The sequence below is a fragment of the Heloderma suspectum genome, chromosome 3, assembly GCF_057233095.1.
Source record: "Heloderma suspectum isolate Gila_16-S chromosome 3, 16-S_ref, whole genome shotgun sequence".
In the NCBI taxonomy this organism is placed as follows: domain Eukaryota; kingdom Metazoa; phylum Chordata; class Lepidosauria; order Squamata; family Helodermatidae; genus Heloderma; species Heloderma suspectum.
The window spans coordinates 188,391,334-188,409,757 of NC_139460.1; the positions used below are offsets into that span (position 1 = coordinate 188,391,334).

General features: G+C 43.0%; 1 protein-coding gene across 4 annotated transcripts in view; it reads left to right on the plus strand.

Annotated features, from left to right (window-relative positions):
* ADK (adenosine kinase) overlaps positions 1-18,424 on the plus strand; it is a 532,303-nt gene that overhangs the window by 253,114 nt on the left and 260,765 nt on the right. For 3 of the 4 annotated variants that reach the window (XM_084845185.1, XM_084845186.1, XM_084845187.1), the window contains one exon: positions 13,474-13,646. In XM_084845185.1, the coding sequence (XP_084701311.1) occupies positions 13,474-13,646 (173 nt within the window). Of the gene's footprint in view, positions 1-11,810; positions 12,323-13,473; positions 13,647-18,424 lie in introns of those variants that run through there. The other variant, XM_084845188.1, reaches the window with a different exon arrangement.

An 18,424-nucleotide genomic window follows, 5' to 3' on the forward strand; every position in this document is an offset into this window, starting at 1 on the left:
AAGCCCTCCTGATGAAGTTCTTCATGCTGTGGCCAAACACATTCTTCCCAGCCTTTGTGAGGTGCAACCCATCCCTAGCCAACAGCCCATCTTCCAGGAAGTATAGGCCGTGGTCCCAGAATCCAAATCTCTCTCGTCGGCACCACCTTCGTAGCCAGTCATTCACCCGGAGTATTTTTCGTTCCCTTTCTATCCCTCTTCTAACTACTGGAAGGATGGATGAGAAAACTATCTGGGCCCCAAAGTTCTTGAGTTTCCTTCCCAAAGCTTCAAAGTCTGACGTGATCTCTTCGTAGCTCCGCTTGGCGGTATCATTTGTTCCCACATGGATGAGAAGAAAGGGATACCTGTCAGTGGGCTTTATGAGTGCAGGCAACCTTTCAGTCACGTCTCTAATCTGTCCTCCCGGGAGACAACATACCTGGCGAGTCCACGGGTCTTCGCGACATACTTGGGTCTCGATCCCACGCAGCAAGGAGTCTCCCACTACTACCACTCTTCTCTTCTTCTTCTTGTAGGCCTGGGTTTCATCGCCTCTGTTTGACTGACCTTTAGCCTCTTGCTCACTCTCATGCAGGTTCCCCTGTGATTCTTCCTCTGCAGGCTGTCCTCCAGTCTCATCTGCAAGTACCTGGAATCGGTTCCACAGCTCCACCGCTTCCACTGGTGCAGAGTGGCGTCTAGTTCTTCTTCTCCTAACTGTCACCGTTTTCCAAGGAGTATCCTCTACTCCATTTTTCTTCACCTCAGCATTTCCCACTGCCTCATCTTGCTGTTGCTCTTCAAGCTTCTGGTCTGCCCTTTGCTGCTGTAGTTCCCCCATTCTGTCCAAGAACTCTTCGTGTTCTCTTATTCCCCGGAGGGTTGACAGTCGCCGCTCCAGTCCACTTACTTTTTCCTCCAGCAGCGTGATCAACTTGCACTTGTTGCAGGTGTAGGCCATGTTGTTCTCAGGCAAGAAAACAAACATTGCACACACCTTGCAGGTCACCACCACTGGAGAGTCTTGTCCTTCCATAGCCTCTTTTCCCTTTTTGTGTCTAGCTTTGTGATTGTTCTAGACTAGCCTGTGCCTGCTCCTCTACTCAGTAGAGGTTAAAAGCAGAGTCCCACTGGTGTGGAAGTGTGTGTGCTATGCACTTATCCAGTATATGAGGTATATTTGTAGTTCTGAGGTCTTGCAGATTGTAAAACATGTCTAATGAATATCGTGACGAATAAATAACATTTATTGACATCCTCTTCTCATCCATGTGGGAACAAATGATACCGCCAAGCGGAGCTACAAAGAGATCACGTCAGACTTTGAAGCTTTGGGAAGGAAACTCAAGAACTTTGGGGCCCAGATAGTTTTCTCATCCATCCTTCCAATAGTTAGAAGAGGGATAGAAAGGGAACGAAAAATACTCCGGGTGAATGACTGGCTACGAAGGTGGTGCCGACGAGAGAGATTTGGATTCTGGGACCACGGCCTATACTTCCTGGAAGATGGGCTGTTGGCTAGGGATGGGTTGCACCTCACAAAGGCTGGGAAGAATGTGTTTGGCCACAGCATGAAGAACTTCATCAGGAGGGCTTTAAACTGAATCCTACGGGGAAGGGAGATGTAATGTTGGGGGTAACGATGGACATAGGCGCATGCACTGCAATGGAGAGAACAGCTCTCATAGCACCCAATAATAGTCTTCAGACATATGTAGGAAGAAAGCCAGACTATGAAGCACATGGTCTTCGATGTCTATATACTAATGCCCAGAGTATGGGAAACAAACAGAACGAACTTGAACTCTTAATACAGGAGGGAAATTATGACTTGATAGGTATAACTGAGACTTGGTGGGATGACTCTCATGACTGGAATACAGCAGTTGAAGGATATAACTTGTTCAAAAAGAACAGGAGGAACAGAAAGGGAGGTGGGGTTGCACTGTATGTGAAAAATACATATCTCTGCACAGAAATACAGGAGGAGGAGCTTGGTAGCCCCATCGAGAGCATCTGGGTTGAAATAAATGGAGCAAAGAATAAAAGGAACCTGGTGGTCGGAGTCTACTACCAGCCACCCAATCAAGGAGAAGACAAGGATGAAACTTTTGAAAAGCAAATAGCCAATGTTTTAAGGAAGCATGATGTAGTAGTAATGGGGGACTTCAATTTCCCCAATATTTGTTGGGAGACAAATTCTGCAAAACATGGCCCCTCCAGGAAATTCCTGACTTGTGTGGCGGATCACTTCCTCCTACAGAAAGTAGAGGAAGGAACTAGAGGATCGGCTATCCTTGACTTGATCCTAACCAACAGAGATGACTTAGTGGATAAAGTAGTAGTTACAGGAACTCTGGGGGAAAGCGACCATGTTGTACTTGAGTTCTTAGTTCTAAGGGAAGCAAAAGCCGAGTATAGTCAAACGCGTACCCTGGATTTTAGGAAAGCTGATTTTAATAAACTCAGAACAATGATCAGTAAGGTCCCATGGCAAGCGACGCTAACGAGAAAAGGAGTCCAAGATAGGTGGGAACTTTTAAAAAAGGAAATTCTCAAAGCACAATCACAAACAATTCCAACAAGAAGAAAAGGTGGAAGACCACAGAAGAAGCCAGTGTGGCTTCACAAAAAGCTTAGGGATGACCTGAAAACAAAAAAGGACACATATAGGAAGTGGAAAGAAGGCCAAGTAACAAAGGAAGAGTACAGGCAGGTAGCACAGAATTGCAGGGATGGCGTCAGGAAGGCTAAAGCGGAGAACGAGGTGAGGTTAGCGAGGGATGCTAAAAACAACAAAAAGGCTTTCTTCAGCTATGTGCATAGTAAAAGGCAGAGGAAAGAAATGGTTGTTCAGCTATTAAATAAGGATGGCAAAACGATAACAGATGACAAAGAAAAGGCAGAGGTGTTCAATTCCTACTTTGGCTCAGTCTTCTCCCAAAAGAGGGTCTATGACCCCCCTGGGAAAGGCGAAGTACAGGCTGAAGGGGCAGGATTGCAGCTTGAGATCGACAGGCATATGGTCAAGGAACACCTCATTACTTTGAATGAGTTCAGATCTCCAGGGCCAGATGAACTGCATCCTAGAGTCATAAAGGAACTGGCAGAAGAACTCTCAGAACCGCTGTCTATTCTCTTTGAGAAATCATGGAGGACGGGTGAAGTGCCAGATGACTGGAGGAGGGCTAACGTTGTCCCTATCTTCAAAAAGGGTAAAAAGGAGGAACCTGGGAACTACAGACCAGTCAGTCTGACATCAATCCCTGGGAAAATTCTGGAGCAGATCATAAAGCAATCCATCTGGAAGCACCTTGACAACAATGCCGTGATTACTCGAAGCCAACATGGATATGTCAAAAACAAGTCCTGCCAGACAAATCTGATCTCATTTTTTGATCAAGTCACCTCCCTTGTAGACCGTGGGAATGCTGTAGACATCATATACCTCAACTTCAGCAAAGCTTTCGACAAAGTGCCCCATGATATCCTGATGAGCAAACTAGCTCGATGTGGGCTAGATGAAACAACGATCCGGTGGATCCACAGTTGGCTACAGAATCGGACTCAAATAGTGCTTATCAATGGGACCTTCTCCAACTGGGGAGAGGTAACAAGTGGGGTACCGCAGGGCTCAGTCCTGGGCCCAGTGCTCTTCAACATTTTTATTAATGACTTGGAGGAGGAGGTGCAGGGAATGCTGATCAAATTTGCAGATGACACAAAATTGGGAGGGATAGCTAATACTTTGGAAGACAGAAACTAAATTCAAAGTGATCTGGATAGACTGGAGTGCTGGGCAGAAAACAACAGAATGGCATTTAATAGGGACAAATGCCAAGTTCTGCACCTAGGAAAAAGAAACCAAATGCACAGTTACAAGATGGGGAATACGTGGCTCAACCACACTACGAGCGAGAAGGATCTTGGAATTGTTGTCGATCACAAGCTGAATATGAGCCAACAATGTGATGTGGCTGCAAAAAAGGCAAATGCTCTTTTGGGCTGCATTCATAGAAGCATCGCTTCCAAATCCCGGGAAGTACTAGTTCCCCTCTACTCAGCACTGGTTAGGCCTCATCTGGAGTACTGTGTCCAGTTCTGGGCACCACACTTTAAGAAGGATGCAGACAAACTGGAGAGGGTTCAAAGGAGGGCAACAAAGATGATCAGAGGACTGGAAACAAAGCCCTATGAAGAGAGACTGAAAGAACTGGGCATGTTTAGCCTTGAGAAGAGAAGACTGAGGGGAGATATGATAGCACTCTTCAAGTACTTGAAAGGTTGTCACAGAGAAGAAGGCCAGGATCTCTTCTTGATCATCCCAGAGTGCAGGACACGGAATAATGGGCTCAAGTTCCAGGAAGCCAGATTCCGGCTGAACATCAGGAAAAACTTCCTGAGTGTCAGAGCAATACGACAATGGAACCAATTACCTGGGGAGGTGGTGGGCTCCTCCACACTGGAGGCCTTCAAGACGAGGTTGGACAGCCATCTGTCAGGGATGCTCTGACTTGGATTCCTGCATTGAGCAGGGGGTTGGACTCGATGGCCTTGTAGGCCCCTTCCAACCCTACTATTCTATGATTCTATGAAAAGTTAGTATTTTGGTGTACTCTGGCAACCAACCCCCTTTTTAACTGTTATTCCTCTAGGGCACTAGAGGAATTTTAGTCATTTGCAATAAAGTTTTCAACTACAGCAGTGCCACTGTTTAATGTTCTACAGCGGTGCATCTTAAAATTTGGGGTTTTGTGGACCTTAGTTCTGGTTTGTGCATTTTGTACACCTTTTAAAAGCTCGACTACTTCTGCACTCTGCAGCTGTATGTGGGTGTAATGAGCCCTTGGAGGTCACTGTACAATCCCTCAGGTTTCCCTGATTGCTCAAAAACAGTCACAGGTAGGGCTGGTTAAACAGAGGGGAAAGGAATGAGAAAGCCATTCTTACATGCCTCAAAGACTCTGAGGGAGAAGGAGGAGGTGGGACAGAGGTACAGGATAAAAACCTGAATGCTGAAAGCACAGGGAGGGAAGAAAGACAAAGCAGGAGCAAAGAGGCTCAGGAGGAGAGGCTGGAAGGAGCACTAAGAAAGAAACAAAAACTAGAAGGGACAAAAAGGGATAGCAGAAAAGGAAAGATACCAGTCAGGTCATTAGAAGGCCAAGGAGCTGAATCAGAAGACTGGTTGCTAGGAATGGTAAGTGTCAGGAGCGCCCTAGTGGCCTCTTTCAGTAGACTCCAATAGCCAACTCAAGACACAGACGAAAGGATTCTTTTCAAGGCTTTAATCCTTTTACAACTTAATGACTGTATCAGATGCTAATCACCAGCGACTAAGCAAGGAACAGCAGAGTAGCCTATGCTCCGAGTAGTCAGTTGATCCCCGTTCGAAGGAGAGTCACTTGAAGACCCAGAACTTATGGGCTAGGGAGAGTTCCTCCCTCTTTCCCTTGGGTCCACGGGAGGCGGCCGTTGCTTGCGCGCCAAACGGGTGCTATGCCTCCTTTCCGTGCCCTCCATCGCTCGTCGCTATCTGCGTCAAGCGTCTAGCAAGCCCCGTTCCCGCACTTTCTCACTGCTAGGATCACTGTCTATCTCAGGAATGCCAGCAGGAGGAATCTCTGCCAGCTGCTGTGCCTGTGAGGGATGAGCTGGCTCCTCTCCCACGGATTGCTGATCCTCCTCAGAATCAGAACTGGTCTGGGTCCTATCGGCTCAGTTTCCACCCTGACAGTAAGAGAGACCTTCCAGTGCAGACAGCAGCTGACAGGAAAATACAAGAACAAGATGACAAAAAAATACTTCTACAGCAAACTCAGTACAAGATTATCCTGACCCTACAATTACTTACCTACAACTTGCACTACTACATAGGCATTCTTTCTGATCCTGCAGATACTTACCCTGCTCTGTAGACACTGATCCTGCTGCTACTTACATGTATTGCTCTGTGGGCATTCATCCTGGTCCTGCAGCTACTTATCTCACTCCGTGAGTGTTCATCCTTGTACTGCAGCTACTTGCCAGTGTTACTCTGAGGGCATTCCACCTTATCCTTCAGCAACTTACTTTGGTGCCTAAGAAGGGATTCTGGCACTAGATATGAAAAAGGTTTGGGGGACCTACATTTTTTTTCTTTAGCTGAATGTTTGCTGAATAACCCATGCTTTCTAGAATCTATTTTGGATTGCACATGGCCCTATTCTGCCCTTGAAATTGCTGAAATTCGACAAAGGTAGTTGCTGGAGAAAGAGAGATGTGAGTGTAGTTAGAGGAAAGGGATTGTGTGTGGGTGTGGTTCTGTGGCTGGAATGTAGTTTTGGACTTGGATGCAGATCCCTGCACGCAAACAAGCTGAGTGACCTTGAGCAAGGTAGTTGTGTGTGCGTGTGTAACCAGCCTCACAAGACTAAAAAGCTGTTTTTAGATATTTGGAGGGAGGGTGGTATGTGAGGGTAACAAATGGTTAGCAAGTAGCACCTGTCTAAATTAAATGTAAATTATGCTAAATTGTGATGTTTATGTTTATGAATTGCATAACACCTTTAAGTTAGTCAGAAGAATGAGCCCTGATAGTTCAAATATACATAATGGAAAATATTGGAATGGCAAAGAATTGTCTTCAACAGGTATTATTGTCTGTTTACATTATTTACTCTTCTGTTGTTTTTTTGGGAATTCTTAGCAGTAGCTGAGAATCTGCTGTTTTAAAGACAGTCTTGCCTTTCTGTCTCTGGGAGTCAGGTTCTGTCATATTTGCAGGCTTTTGTAGCAGAAGCCTGTAATAGACTGCAGTGTTGATGGAGTGCAATGGTAGGTAGACTTAAAATGCCATGAAGTGTAGAGACAATTGTACATAAAGCCACAAACGGAATCTTTTCTGGATGAAATGATTGGCCATATGTGTCTCCCTTATGGAAGGAAAGAAGAGGAAGTGTACGCTATTGCTAACTCTGCATGAAATTATAGCGTTAAGGAATATTGACCAGATGTTTCAGTCTCAACAAACAGATTGTTATGTGACTCTGAAAAAATATCTCTGTTGCTTTGATCGCACACATCTTGAACAAAAAAGGAATTGAATAGAGGCCGTCAAAGTTCATCATAGTCAATAAACTTTCACTTGCCCTTTGCCACATGTCTTATATACTGTTGTAGATATAAGCTCATAGCATATATATACTGTTTGAAATTTACCCAGAAGGTAAAAGAGATCTCCACTTATAGTATTTTATTTCCATTTAGATGTCGGCATGCATGAGATTAACAGAATAAAGTGCTTGTAGCTGAGATGGAAAAGGGGCATGATCTTCAGCATATGAATCAGCCATGCTAGTTTGAACCTACAGTGGTCAGCATGTAAGATGCTCTGAAATGTTAAAAGTACAAAAAAGTACTATGCTTTCAGTTATTCATTCCGAATACCTTAGTATTTAAGCACTACTCATATGTTCATATTCTGAACTTAAACATTTTCAGGGCTGTATGGATTCTAAATGAAGGAAGGTGTTTAAGAAAGTAGAAGCAGTTTGCAGCAGGAGCAGCTGTTTTGTTTCTTTCTTTCTGAAACACATTGTGTCATCTGAAAGAAATCAACACAGCGAGCCTACAATTGTATAAGCAAGTGCAACAAAATGTACACAAAATGTTGCAGTGTATCCTAATTTCCTAATAGGAGTGCTGCTGTTCAGGGTCCTGGCCAACCAGCAGGGAACCATACCCTTAATCAGACTACCCAGTTTCATGGCTATCAACCAGTTCTCTGCTTTTCTTTTTCTGACAGACACTTAATATTCTGTTGCTAACTAAGCGTCCTCAGATCTCATTGGGCTGCACAGGGGTGGGATGGGGATTGCTACTATAGGTTTTTTTAAAAGTTTTTTTTCTTCTTATGCAAACTTCAAGGATCCCTGAGCATACTGATACCGCCGCCTTGCTTCTCAATGGCTCTGCTTTTTTGCTTCAATCCTCTGTCAACACTCACCACCTGAGTTTGCTATTAGACGGAGTGATAATTTGCGCACTATGTGTCTTTTGCTTGCAGCTACCAAACTGATTTAATGTTTCAATATTCTTCACAAGAGTGGCATAAAAGATTTACAGTCATGAGTTCAAGTCCCATTCTTTTCAGTAGGCTTTGAGCAAGAGGTGTTAGATCTTAGAAAACAACCTTTTCAAGGTTCACTTTACCTTTCAGTCGTTTGGAATCCTTCTGCTTGGAGGTTGAAGTGTAGATAACTAAGGCTGTTGTAGCATCTTCCCTGTCTCCACATCTGCACTCTGGGAATGCAAGGCTGCAGGAGACAGGAGAGGTATATTTGAATACAATATGCTGCTCATTTTATTTTCTGAGTTTATCTTCCAATAATAGACTCCTGTGAGAAGGAAAACACTTTCCTTGAAGTAATCCTTCTTCCCACTCCCACCCCCAATAAGCAGTAGAAATTATACTATCATAGCAACAATGGTATTCCATATAAATCTGTAAGGTTTTCATATAAATCTGCAATTACAGAGTATTTCTTAGTCTTTGCCCATTTAGTACATTAAAAAGGAAACCTGTATGTCATTTACACTGCTGAATTTCAGGTTGGATAAACAAGTCTAAAAATGGAAAGGGTTCGCATTGGTGCTAGTAGATCAGGGTAGAGAACTAGATTTGGGTGGGGGGCTGGATGATTCCCGCCCCCCTCCCCAGCCCTGCATGTGCCAGATGACATGATTTGGTTCCCAGCCAATGTGCTGGGTGGATTATTGGCTAGGCCCCCAAGGCTCACACTGACATGCTGGGTGAATCTGCCCCACACCTTCTCCAATTTGCTGAGGACAAGGGGCAGGAGAAGCTGAGGCAGTCAGGGGCCTCCTTGGTGTGCCGTATGCCTTCCAGATTGAGACAGGAGCAAAGTGCACTCGGCCAGTGCTTGCAGGGTGCACCACTCCTCCTCCCAGTTGGAATCCCCATGTTATCTCAACCTGCGACATTTGCCCTCCCATTGGGTGATTACAGATCTGAGATAACAAGGGGATTCCTTTCCCCACCTCCTCCCCAAGCCCCCGGTAGCCTCTAGGCTCAGAGTGGAGCCTGCGGAGGGAGTCCAAGCCTCCACCAGCCGCATGGGGAACCTCCACAGGCCAGATTAGGTCCATGGGCCATAGGTTTCCTATCCCTTTGGTAGATACTCTTGATTGCAAATGATCAGCAACACACTCTTCTCAGAACTGATTGCATGCTGTCCTTTCTGTTCATTCAGTGTGATGGCCTGAGTCACCTTTTTGACTTTTAAAAATCTATTGATTTGGGGGGCTTCATCATCTCTGGTCATGGTAGGAAGCACAAGGGCAGAAATGGTGGGGCAGGGGTGAGAATTGTTTGGTCTTTCCTTCCTAAAGGACTACAGACACGCGTGAAAGTAAATGGATGGGGAAACTGGTGGAAGCATGGAGAAGTATGGCAGCAACCTTGCATGGATTCTGTCTGGATAGCATTGAAAAGAACACTGTATTGAAAGTACAGTTTTTGGTTGAAGGATTCTACCACTCATGTAAAAGGGGAATACTGCCTTCTTATGACTTAGAATCTAATACAAACTGAAGAATTCTCCAATAAATCTTCTGCTTCCAAAAGTAATGGACTTCTAACAAAGTGTTGATTTGAATTCCATCTCGCTTGCTTAACCTTTCTACTACCCACAGATACCACTAATGCTGATTTGGAAAGGAGACATGATCATTTATTTAAATCTCTGTTAGGAAACAGTTATAACTGGACTTAATTATAACTGGATTCTTAGCATGGTGGTAAAATGATGTAGCCCTTAATTCATAGTATAGAGTGAGTACATAGGGTAGTGACTACAATTAGGATAGATTATAATGACACTAGTTGGCTGATGCGTACCTGACAGATTTATTGAGTTTACCATTGTTTATTTGGGACTGTTACCATTTTTAGTCTGTTCTCCATAGTACTTTGTTGTTCTGTTTGGATTTTTTTTTCCATTTTAAAGAGAACTTTAAAATGTTAATGTGGAATAACAATTGAAGTTGACTAGTACTATAAAAGGTCTCTTTAAAAGGTTTATTAACAATAATAATCCAACAGTTTAGCAGCAGTATTCAGCTATTCTTTTTATTTTAAAGGTCTGCAGAATTGCTCTAAGTAACGTTCTAGATAAGAAATTCTGCATATTACTAAAGTGCAGCCTTTGAGACACCTCACTTCATATATCACCATAAAATCATGTTGCATTTTTGTTCCCCTTCCCTCAAACCCTAAAAACTAGAGCAAGCGTTTGAGCTTAAAATGGAGAAAAATCCATTATGATATGTCATTGTGCAGAAGAGATATCGCATTGCGGTATGTTTTACATTGTTCCTAGCCTCTCTGAAGATGGGTACGACCAGTGTGAATACCAACTTGTGTTCTTGTGTCTCAGTCTTCAAAGAAGATATACTTTACGTTTTCTCTCCTTGCCTAGAAGGTGCAGGGATCCAGCTAGTATTTGAAATATAGAATTGTGTCCTGCATGTGGCACAATTTAATTCTGCTGTCTTGGTATTCAAGACAGTTACTGTGTTGACCAGTAATAGTAAGAAGAGAATGATTTCTTTACTTACAACTGTAGTAGTTGTTTTTCAGTGGCTGCAATCCCACAGAGAATATTGAGCTGATTCACACGACACAGCAGTCCATCATGTGTTACTTAACTCTCAAGGAGCTGCAGCGCGTGCCAGCTGCCATTATGAATATGCAACCCCAATAGGGGGTTGTTGGCTGTTATTGTCTCATGTGAATCCAGCCGGTGGGGGCTGTTTGAGGACTAAACAACCCTCTCAGAAGTTGTAGGGTTATGTGAAGGTTGTTTAGCCCTCAAATAACCTGCTCCAGCTGTGTTTGCATGCCACAGCAACTGCCAACTGCAGACAACCCCTACATGTTGCATACTCATAATCGTGTCCAGCATGCGCTGCAGCGCCTTGAGGATTCATTAACCCATGAGGGGCTGTCATGTCATGCAAACTGGCTCTATTACTGTGCAACACCTCATTCCTTTTCTATGGATCAAGCCTAATTGTACTTAGCAGTTGATTCAAATCAAGGTTTTAAATTATTTAAATCAGCAAGAAAAAGGCCATTTTAAATCACTGATTTAAATCAAGTTTCCCATTGAAAATTTTTCATATATTCCCTGAACAATGGTGCAGATCTGACCACTAACCCATGTTACTTTACAACGAAATAGAATATTATTTGCACTGCTTCATTCTTACAAGAAGTCTTTGCATCTCTTTGTCTCAGTGTATATATTTCGCATGTTTTCCTTTTTTTTTAACCTATAGAAGGAATGTCTTTAAAATATTCCTATACAGAGTCTTTCTTATGGCCATCACCCATGACAGTTTGAGGTTAACAGCACAGTCATGTCTCCTCAGAAATAAGTTCCATTGAGTTCAGTGGGGCTTACTCCCAATTAGGTGGGTATAGGATTGCAGCCTTATTATGAGAATATAGGAAAGTGCACGTTAGACAATTTTGCCTTCTCTTTTTCTTTCCAGTGTTGCTCCTTTCTGCTTCACTCTTGTCTTGGCCTAGCCTTGCCCTCACAAAAAACAAAGTAGCAAACAAAAATGAAATGCCCCTGACTGATAGGTCAAAGCAAGGTTTGATAGTTACTAGGCTGAAAAAAAATCCAATTTTAGTTTTTTAAAATCAATTTTTTGGGATTTATTTTAAGCAGCAATTTTTATCCATCCTGCTATATTGTCTTTCTTTCTTAACTCCTCTCCCTTGCTTGGCCTATCTTCACTGCCACATAAGCACCAAACAACAATCCTGTCTAGCCTGTGTGTTGCATATGTGGCTTTAGTCATAGAAACTGTGAAAGCCCAGAATTTTCAGGAAGCAACAGCTGTTAGACTGGACAAAGCTATTTTCATGAGATAAAAAACTGAAATGAATACCCATGTCTGATTGGCAGGTAACTTCATTTTTATGAGACTGAATGTGTAGGATTAGCATGTTTATGATGAGATTTAATTATAACTGTGCTTTTTAAGTTTGAGAGAAATTTAGTACTTTATGTTTTTTTAACAAATAAAAAAATTTAAATTTTAAATCCATTTTTTAAAAATTACATTTTATACTTTGAGAATTGTGTTTCATGCTATTACCAGTGCCTAATAATAGCTTTGTATTTTCTCCTTTTTCGTATCATTGATGTCTTTTTTCTCACGTATTAATCAAGTGTTGCTTAAAACAACCCCAACATTCTTTTATTTTGATGGTTCAGAACTATTGTGGCATTTTGTGCCCGAGGAGAAGTTTGGGGAGATAACGGTAGGTTTGTTTGTCTGTTTTTGCTGTTTTATTGTTTAGCAAGCAGTTATTTAAATGTATTTCAAACCTTTGCTTTTTGGTTTTGCTTTATTATCCGAGTTTGCTGGAGATGTTTTGGTTTCACATAAAATTGGTGATCTTCTATGCAGTCCTTTCCTAGTCTACATCAGTGTGGCTAATCCATTTGATAACCTAAAGATAATTGTATATCTACCTAGATATAAGAGAATGCAAGGATATTATTTAACTAGTTATCTGCTTAAAAAAAAAAAACCCTCTAGTTACCTCCTATTTTTGGCTTCAGCAACTAGTAGCCATGTTATCTAGGTTATCTAACTCAAGGCAGGGTTCCAGAATATTGGTGTTGAGGCTGTGTTTTTTGTTTTTGAATAGCATGAAATAACTCACCCATTTATATTTTGGAACATTTGGAACCAAAACAGTTCTGTTGGGCCTCTTAGCAAAACTGACTATTTGTCAAAATTTTGCTTGATCTTTAAGCAAAAGATAGGTCCAAAGCTCTTTTTCAACTTTTTTTTTTCCTTCTTAGGACTAAATTATATTCCTTTTCGGGTTTTAAAAATGCTTCCAAATTTTGGACAGCAAAATTTGTTTTAATTGTTTTTGTTAGTTGTTAGATCTCTTTTTGAGTTGGCATTCCTTATGAAACCATGACTGGGCCTTCAGATGCAATGTATTCTTTCCTATAGAGATCTCTAAAGAAGATCTAATTAGCTCGATTAAAGACCTAATGATATTCAAAATCTGAGGTGAATCAAAATTGGAATGTAATATCTGATCCCTTAGCTTAATATAAGGAGATGAAGATAAGAGGGACGAAACCATTAACTAGTTATTGGGGTGTTTACATTTAAATAGTTGTCAAGACTGGGGAAGGCACTGGCAAACCACCCCGCTATAGTCTGCCACGAAAATGCCAGCGCAAGCGGCGTCGCTCTAGGGGTCAGTAATGACCCGGTGCTTGCACAGGAGGAACCTTTCCTTTCCTTTCCATCTGTTTTATGATGTGTGCACCCATTGGTATATTTTTAGTTGTTTTTTTAAGTTAATAAATTGCTGTATATAAACATAACAATCAACATATTGTTTCAAACATTCTAAGTAATTTTTTTTTCCTTCTGTCTTTGCAGTGGATGATCCAGATCCCTTACAAAGCTGCAACATTTTTTGGGTGCATTGGAACAGATAAGTTTGGTGAGATCCTAAAGAAGAAAACTGAAGAAGCTCATGTGGATGCTCATTACTATGAGCAGAGTGAAGAGCCAACTGGAACCTGTGCTGCCTGCATCACAAGTGACAACAGGTCCAATACATTTTTCACTGAGAATTTCTCTCCTTTGAATATGAAAACCGAGGAAACAGGAAATACGTATTTTGGAATACGGCAGAGGTCTGCAACTACATTTTGTAGGCTATGCTGAGAAGATGGTGACTAGAAAATCTCCTCTCAAAAATCTCTCCTACTTGCTGCTGATCCCCATCTTTACTTATTTGCCTCCACCTAACCCAACTCAGCGGCTTCACCAATAAACCCAACCCAGAAGCATCACAGACAAATGATCTCTGTGTCTTCCTAATTGCCATTGCTGGAAATTTGGGGTCTTAAAACCTTTGCTGACAGAATTAGTGGGAGGCTTTTGAGAGCTGATGTAAGTGGCTAAGAGTTGGAGGGAGCAATCCTATGTCCGCTAGACAGCTGCTAGCGGGCCATAGGATATCCTGTTTTCTGGGAACCAACCTCCACCCACTTCCGTTCTGCCTCAGAGGCAACGCGGAACAGCCTTGTCCGCACTCGCAAGAGGAGCACAGAACAGCCCAAAAGGGGCATGTCTGGGGGCAATCCAGAGCGGGGAGGGCGGAAATGCCTGTACGACACATCCAGTGTGTCGTACAGCAGCCTCCTCCCCTGCTCAGCATTTGGAGAGCCGCAATTGGCTATCTAGCCAAAAATGCAGGGCAGGAGAAATGCAGAGGGAACGATCCCCTCTGTGCTTCTCCTGCCTTGCTTTGGATAGGCGGTCGCCTCCAAATTCGGAGGCAGCCGCCTATCTCGATAGGATTGAACCCTAAGCTACAAATCAGGAAGTTTCCTGTTTGAATCTCACCTCTCTGTGTCATAAAGACAATAGGTAGACTTAGTCAGAACAACAAACACTCAGCCTCATCATCAGCGCTCATGTACAAAATGGGGATAATACTGATCTAACTTTCATGGTTGTTTTAAGGGTTACAACAAGGTATGGTATGTGAAGCATTTTGAACATTTTAAATCCTAATATTGTTACTAGGTTGGAGGGGCCAGAAGGATGAAGAGGCTTTGGCAGCCTTGTCCACTGATGTGAACTTGGGTGGAGAGTGAGAGAGTAAAAGTGAGAAGATGGCTGATGCAGTAGAGTCACTGTGTGTCCTGCTTAGGAAATGGGAAACAGTCAAGAAGGGAGGATTGATTAATCTGGATAGCATATATTCAACCCAAGGGACAGGCAACCGCTCTCCACAGAATAGAGCTTGTCCCCTAAACTTCACTGTGTTGCTGGAGCATAGGATACTTAACGTATCAAAATTAATTTTACTAAAAAGGTGGTGGTGATAAAGTATATGATCCCCGGTCTAGCATTTTTTGGTTTTAGCATTTTGTTGCAAGGGTTTAATTAGCCCCTGGAGTGCAAAATAGTATAACTGTGGCCTGGTTGGAACATAATGCTAAACCATCATTTGTTGTTACGGGAATGAGCCTGCTCTAGCTCGAACATTCCCTCCTCCCCTCTCCTACAGCGTGCATCAGAGGAGGAGATTGGAAGCATTTGCTTCCAGGTTTAAACTAACCGTGGTTTGTCATTGCATCCAATAAGGATAAACTGCAGTTAGTTTAAAGCAGGAGTGCAGAAACCCCAGCCTGCATGCCTAATTTGGCTTGCCAGGCTCTCCAGTCGAGCCCACAGATCCTCCAGGGAGTGGGGCTTGTCACCGTGGGGGAATCTCCGTTTCCCTGGGGGAATCCTCATTGTTACCTCCAATCTCAGGTTGGAGATAACACAGGGATTTCCTTGTGTGCTGCTCCCCCTCCCAGTTGAGAAAGGGAGCAGCATGCAGGGAAATCCCTACTGTCAGATTGGAGATAACAGTGAGGTGTGGGCATTGGCTGAGTCTTCCTTCATGTGCCTCTCACTGCTCCCAGTGAAGAATCCCCACTGTCAGATCGGAGATAACAGTGGGGTCTGGCTGAGTCTCCTTTCATGCACCTCTCACCATGCCTGATGGGGGAGGTGCACAATGCCTGCTGTGTCTGTTCGCAATCTGCTTGTCATTCCCCTCAGGAAGACAAGTGAGGTGTAAACCCAGGGACTTGTCTGTCACTGGGAGGAGCCACTCCTCCCACTTTCGGCGGAGTTCCATTTATTTATTTATTTATTTCATTTCTATACTGCCCAATAGCCGAAGCTCTCTGGGCGGTTCACAAAAATTAAAACCAAACAGCACACAATAAAAGAATATAAAATATATAGAACATTAAAACCACAATATAACAATACAATCACAATAAAACCTAGCAGCAGTGCAGGAGTTTAAAATCCAGATTTAAAACAGCAAAGCTAAAAATTTAGAAAGCTAAAATGCTAAAATGCCTGGGAAAATAAAAAGGTCTTCACCTGGCGCCGAAAGGAATACAATGTAGGTGCCAGGCGAACCTCACTAGGGAGCTCATTCCAGAGCCGGGGTGCCACAGCAGAAAAAGCCCTCCTCCTAGTAGCCACCCGCCTCACTACCTGTGGCAGGGGCTCACGGAGAAGGGCCGCTGACGATGATCTTAAGGTCCGGGCAGGCACATATGGGAGGAGGCGATCCTTCAGGTAACCTGGCCCCAAGCCGTTAAGGGCATTGAATGTTAATACCAGCACTTTGAATCGGGCCCGGAAATGGACTGGCAGCCAGTGCAGCTGGAAAAGTACTGGCGTAATATGAGCTCGCTGGCCAGTCCTTGTCAACAATCTTGCTGCCCTATTTTGGACCAGCTGAAGTTTCTGGACCGTTTTCAAAGGCAGTCCCATGTATAACACATTGCAGTAATCCAGACGAGAAGTCATCAGAGCATGGATAACTGTAGCTAGGCTATTTCTGTCCAGATAAGGGCATAGCTGATATACCAGCCTAAGTTGATAAAAAGAGCTCCGTGCCACTGAGTTCACCTGTGTCTCAAGTGACAGTTCTGGATCCAAGAGCACCCCCAAACTACGAACCTGATCCTTTAGGGGGAGTGCAACCCTGTCCAGAACAGGTTGAATATCACCTAGCCGGGCAGACAAACCACCCACTAACGGTACCTCTGTCTTGTCTGGATTGAGTTTCAGTCCATTGAGATTGAGATTCCATGCCTCTCCTCAGCACGGAGATAGTGAAAATAGGTGGGCAGATGCCATAAGTTGGTGTAGCCATGCTCACTGAAGTCAGCTGCCACAGCCAAGTCCACTTAAGACATCCAGCCTGCGGAGGGTTCTGCACCACTGCTTTAAAGTATGGTTTATTGAAACAAGCTAAGGTTAGAAATCACAGTATGATCTTTGCTTCTTTCAATAGGCATGGTTTAAACTAACCACAGTTAGTTGCCATGACAAACCACAGTTAATTTAAACCTGGAAGTGGATGCTTTCAGTCTTCTCCTCTGGCACATGCTCAAGGAGGAGGGGAAAGCATTTAAGCCCAAGGCTCAAGCAGGCTTGTTTCTGTAATACTAAACTGTGGTTTAGCATTATGCCCAAACCAGGCCTCTGTGGAGATCGTTGGGAGGCTTTTCAATCTCTGAATTTTAGACAGATAGGTATATTGCCCATGGGCACAAGCACTTGCTCTCATTATTACAGAGCTAAGTTTGAAAAATGCGAATAAAAAGGAATATCTGCAAGCTAAGTAGCCATTGTATAAAAGTGGTAGTTCTCCCTGCAAGATAAAGCAGAGAGAAATCATTCTTAGCTGTCAACCAGAAAAGAGCACCTAATATCCACTGGGAGACGAAGAAAAAATAACAATTAACCCTGTTGCAAAGGAAGCTGCCTGGAGGAGAACAAGTGTCATGTGAAGGAAAGTGGATTATGATATTATCTTGTTGTTGCTAATGAAAGCTGTGTGTTGATTCTGCATCATGCTATGTTTTTCAAGGAAGGAAGTTAACAATCTCTGTAGTCTAGTTTTTGCTTTCTTGGTTAATTAGCCAGGCTAACTTTCTCAAATAGCAGCTATTACTTATCCCATCAAACTATGTTAAATAAACAAATAGGAGTAGACACTCCTAGCTGCTCCAGCTAAATGGTGCAAACTGTTCTGTATTACTTCAAGTTAATGTCATGGTCCAGTATTAGATTTAGGAGGAAGTCCCAAGATAATTGCAGCTTTAGGGTCACTTCAATCAGCTTTCTTCAACACAGTCATGTTGGGTATGGCAACTGAGATGTTATAGCATTGACAGTCTTATGGGTGGCTAGGACCCTTGTGCAGTTCTGTGTTCCAGTTGGATCTAATTTGGGATTGTTGCAGATATCACAGTGAGTAGGTCTTCATTCTTAACATATGTGCCCCTTTTGCCAGGGTGACCTATTGCTCCAGTCTTCTCTATCATCATGGTGGAAGAGTGAGCTCGCTCCCCTATCCTTCCACAGCTACATACACATCTAATGTAAAGCAAGTGCTCTATGCAAGTTCTAGCTTTTATGGTTTGGAAACATGTAAGCAATATCTATAAAAGTCTCTAGTGTTGAGAAAGTAGAACATTTGTGCTCCAGTCATGCCTCTTCCTTATAGCCTCTGGTCTCTGTCTCCTAACCAGTCATTACTCCCATTGCCATTTAACTCAAACTCCTTCCACCACATGACACATTGCAAATTGAAAAGAAACACCAATTCTCCAGAGGTTCATACAGCAAGTTAAAACTAAAACTTTGCAAACTGAGGACACTTAATGCAGAATAAAAACATCTACTTATATTCTATTGATTTTTAAAATTCTGAACTTGAGATCCTTGATGGCATTTAAATTTGTTCCAGTTTAAAAACAGTGAAAAGTAAATGTGCCACATATTTTATATTTTC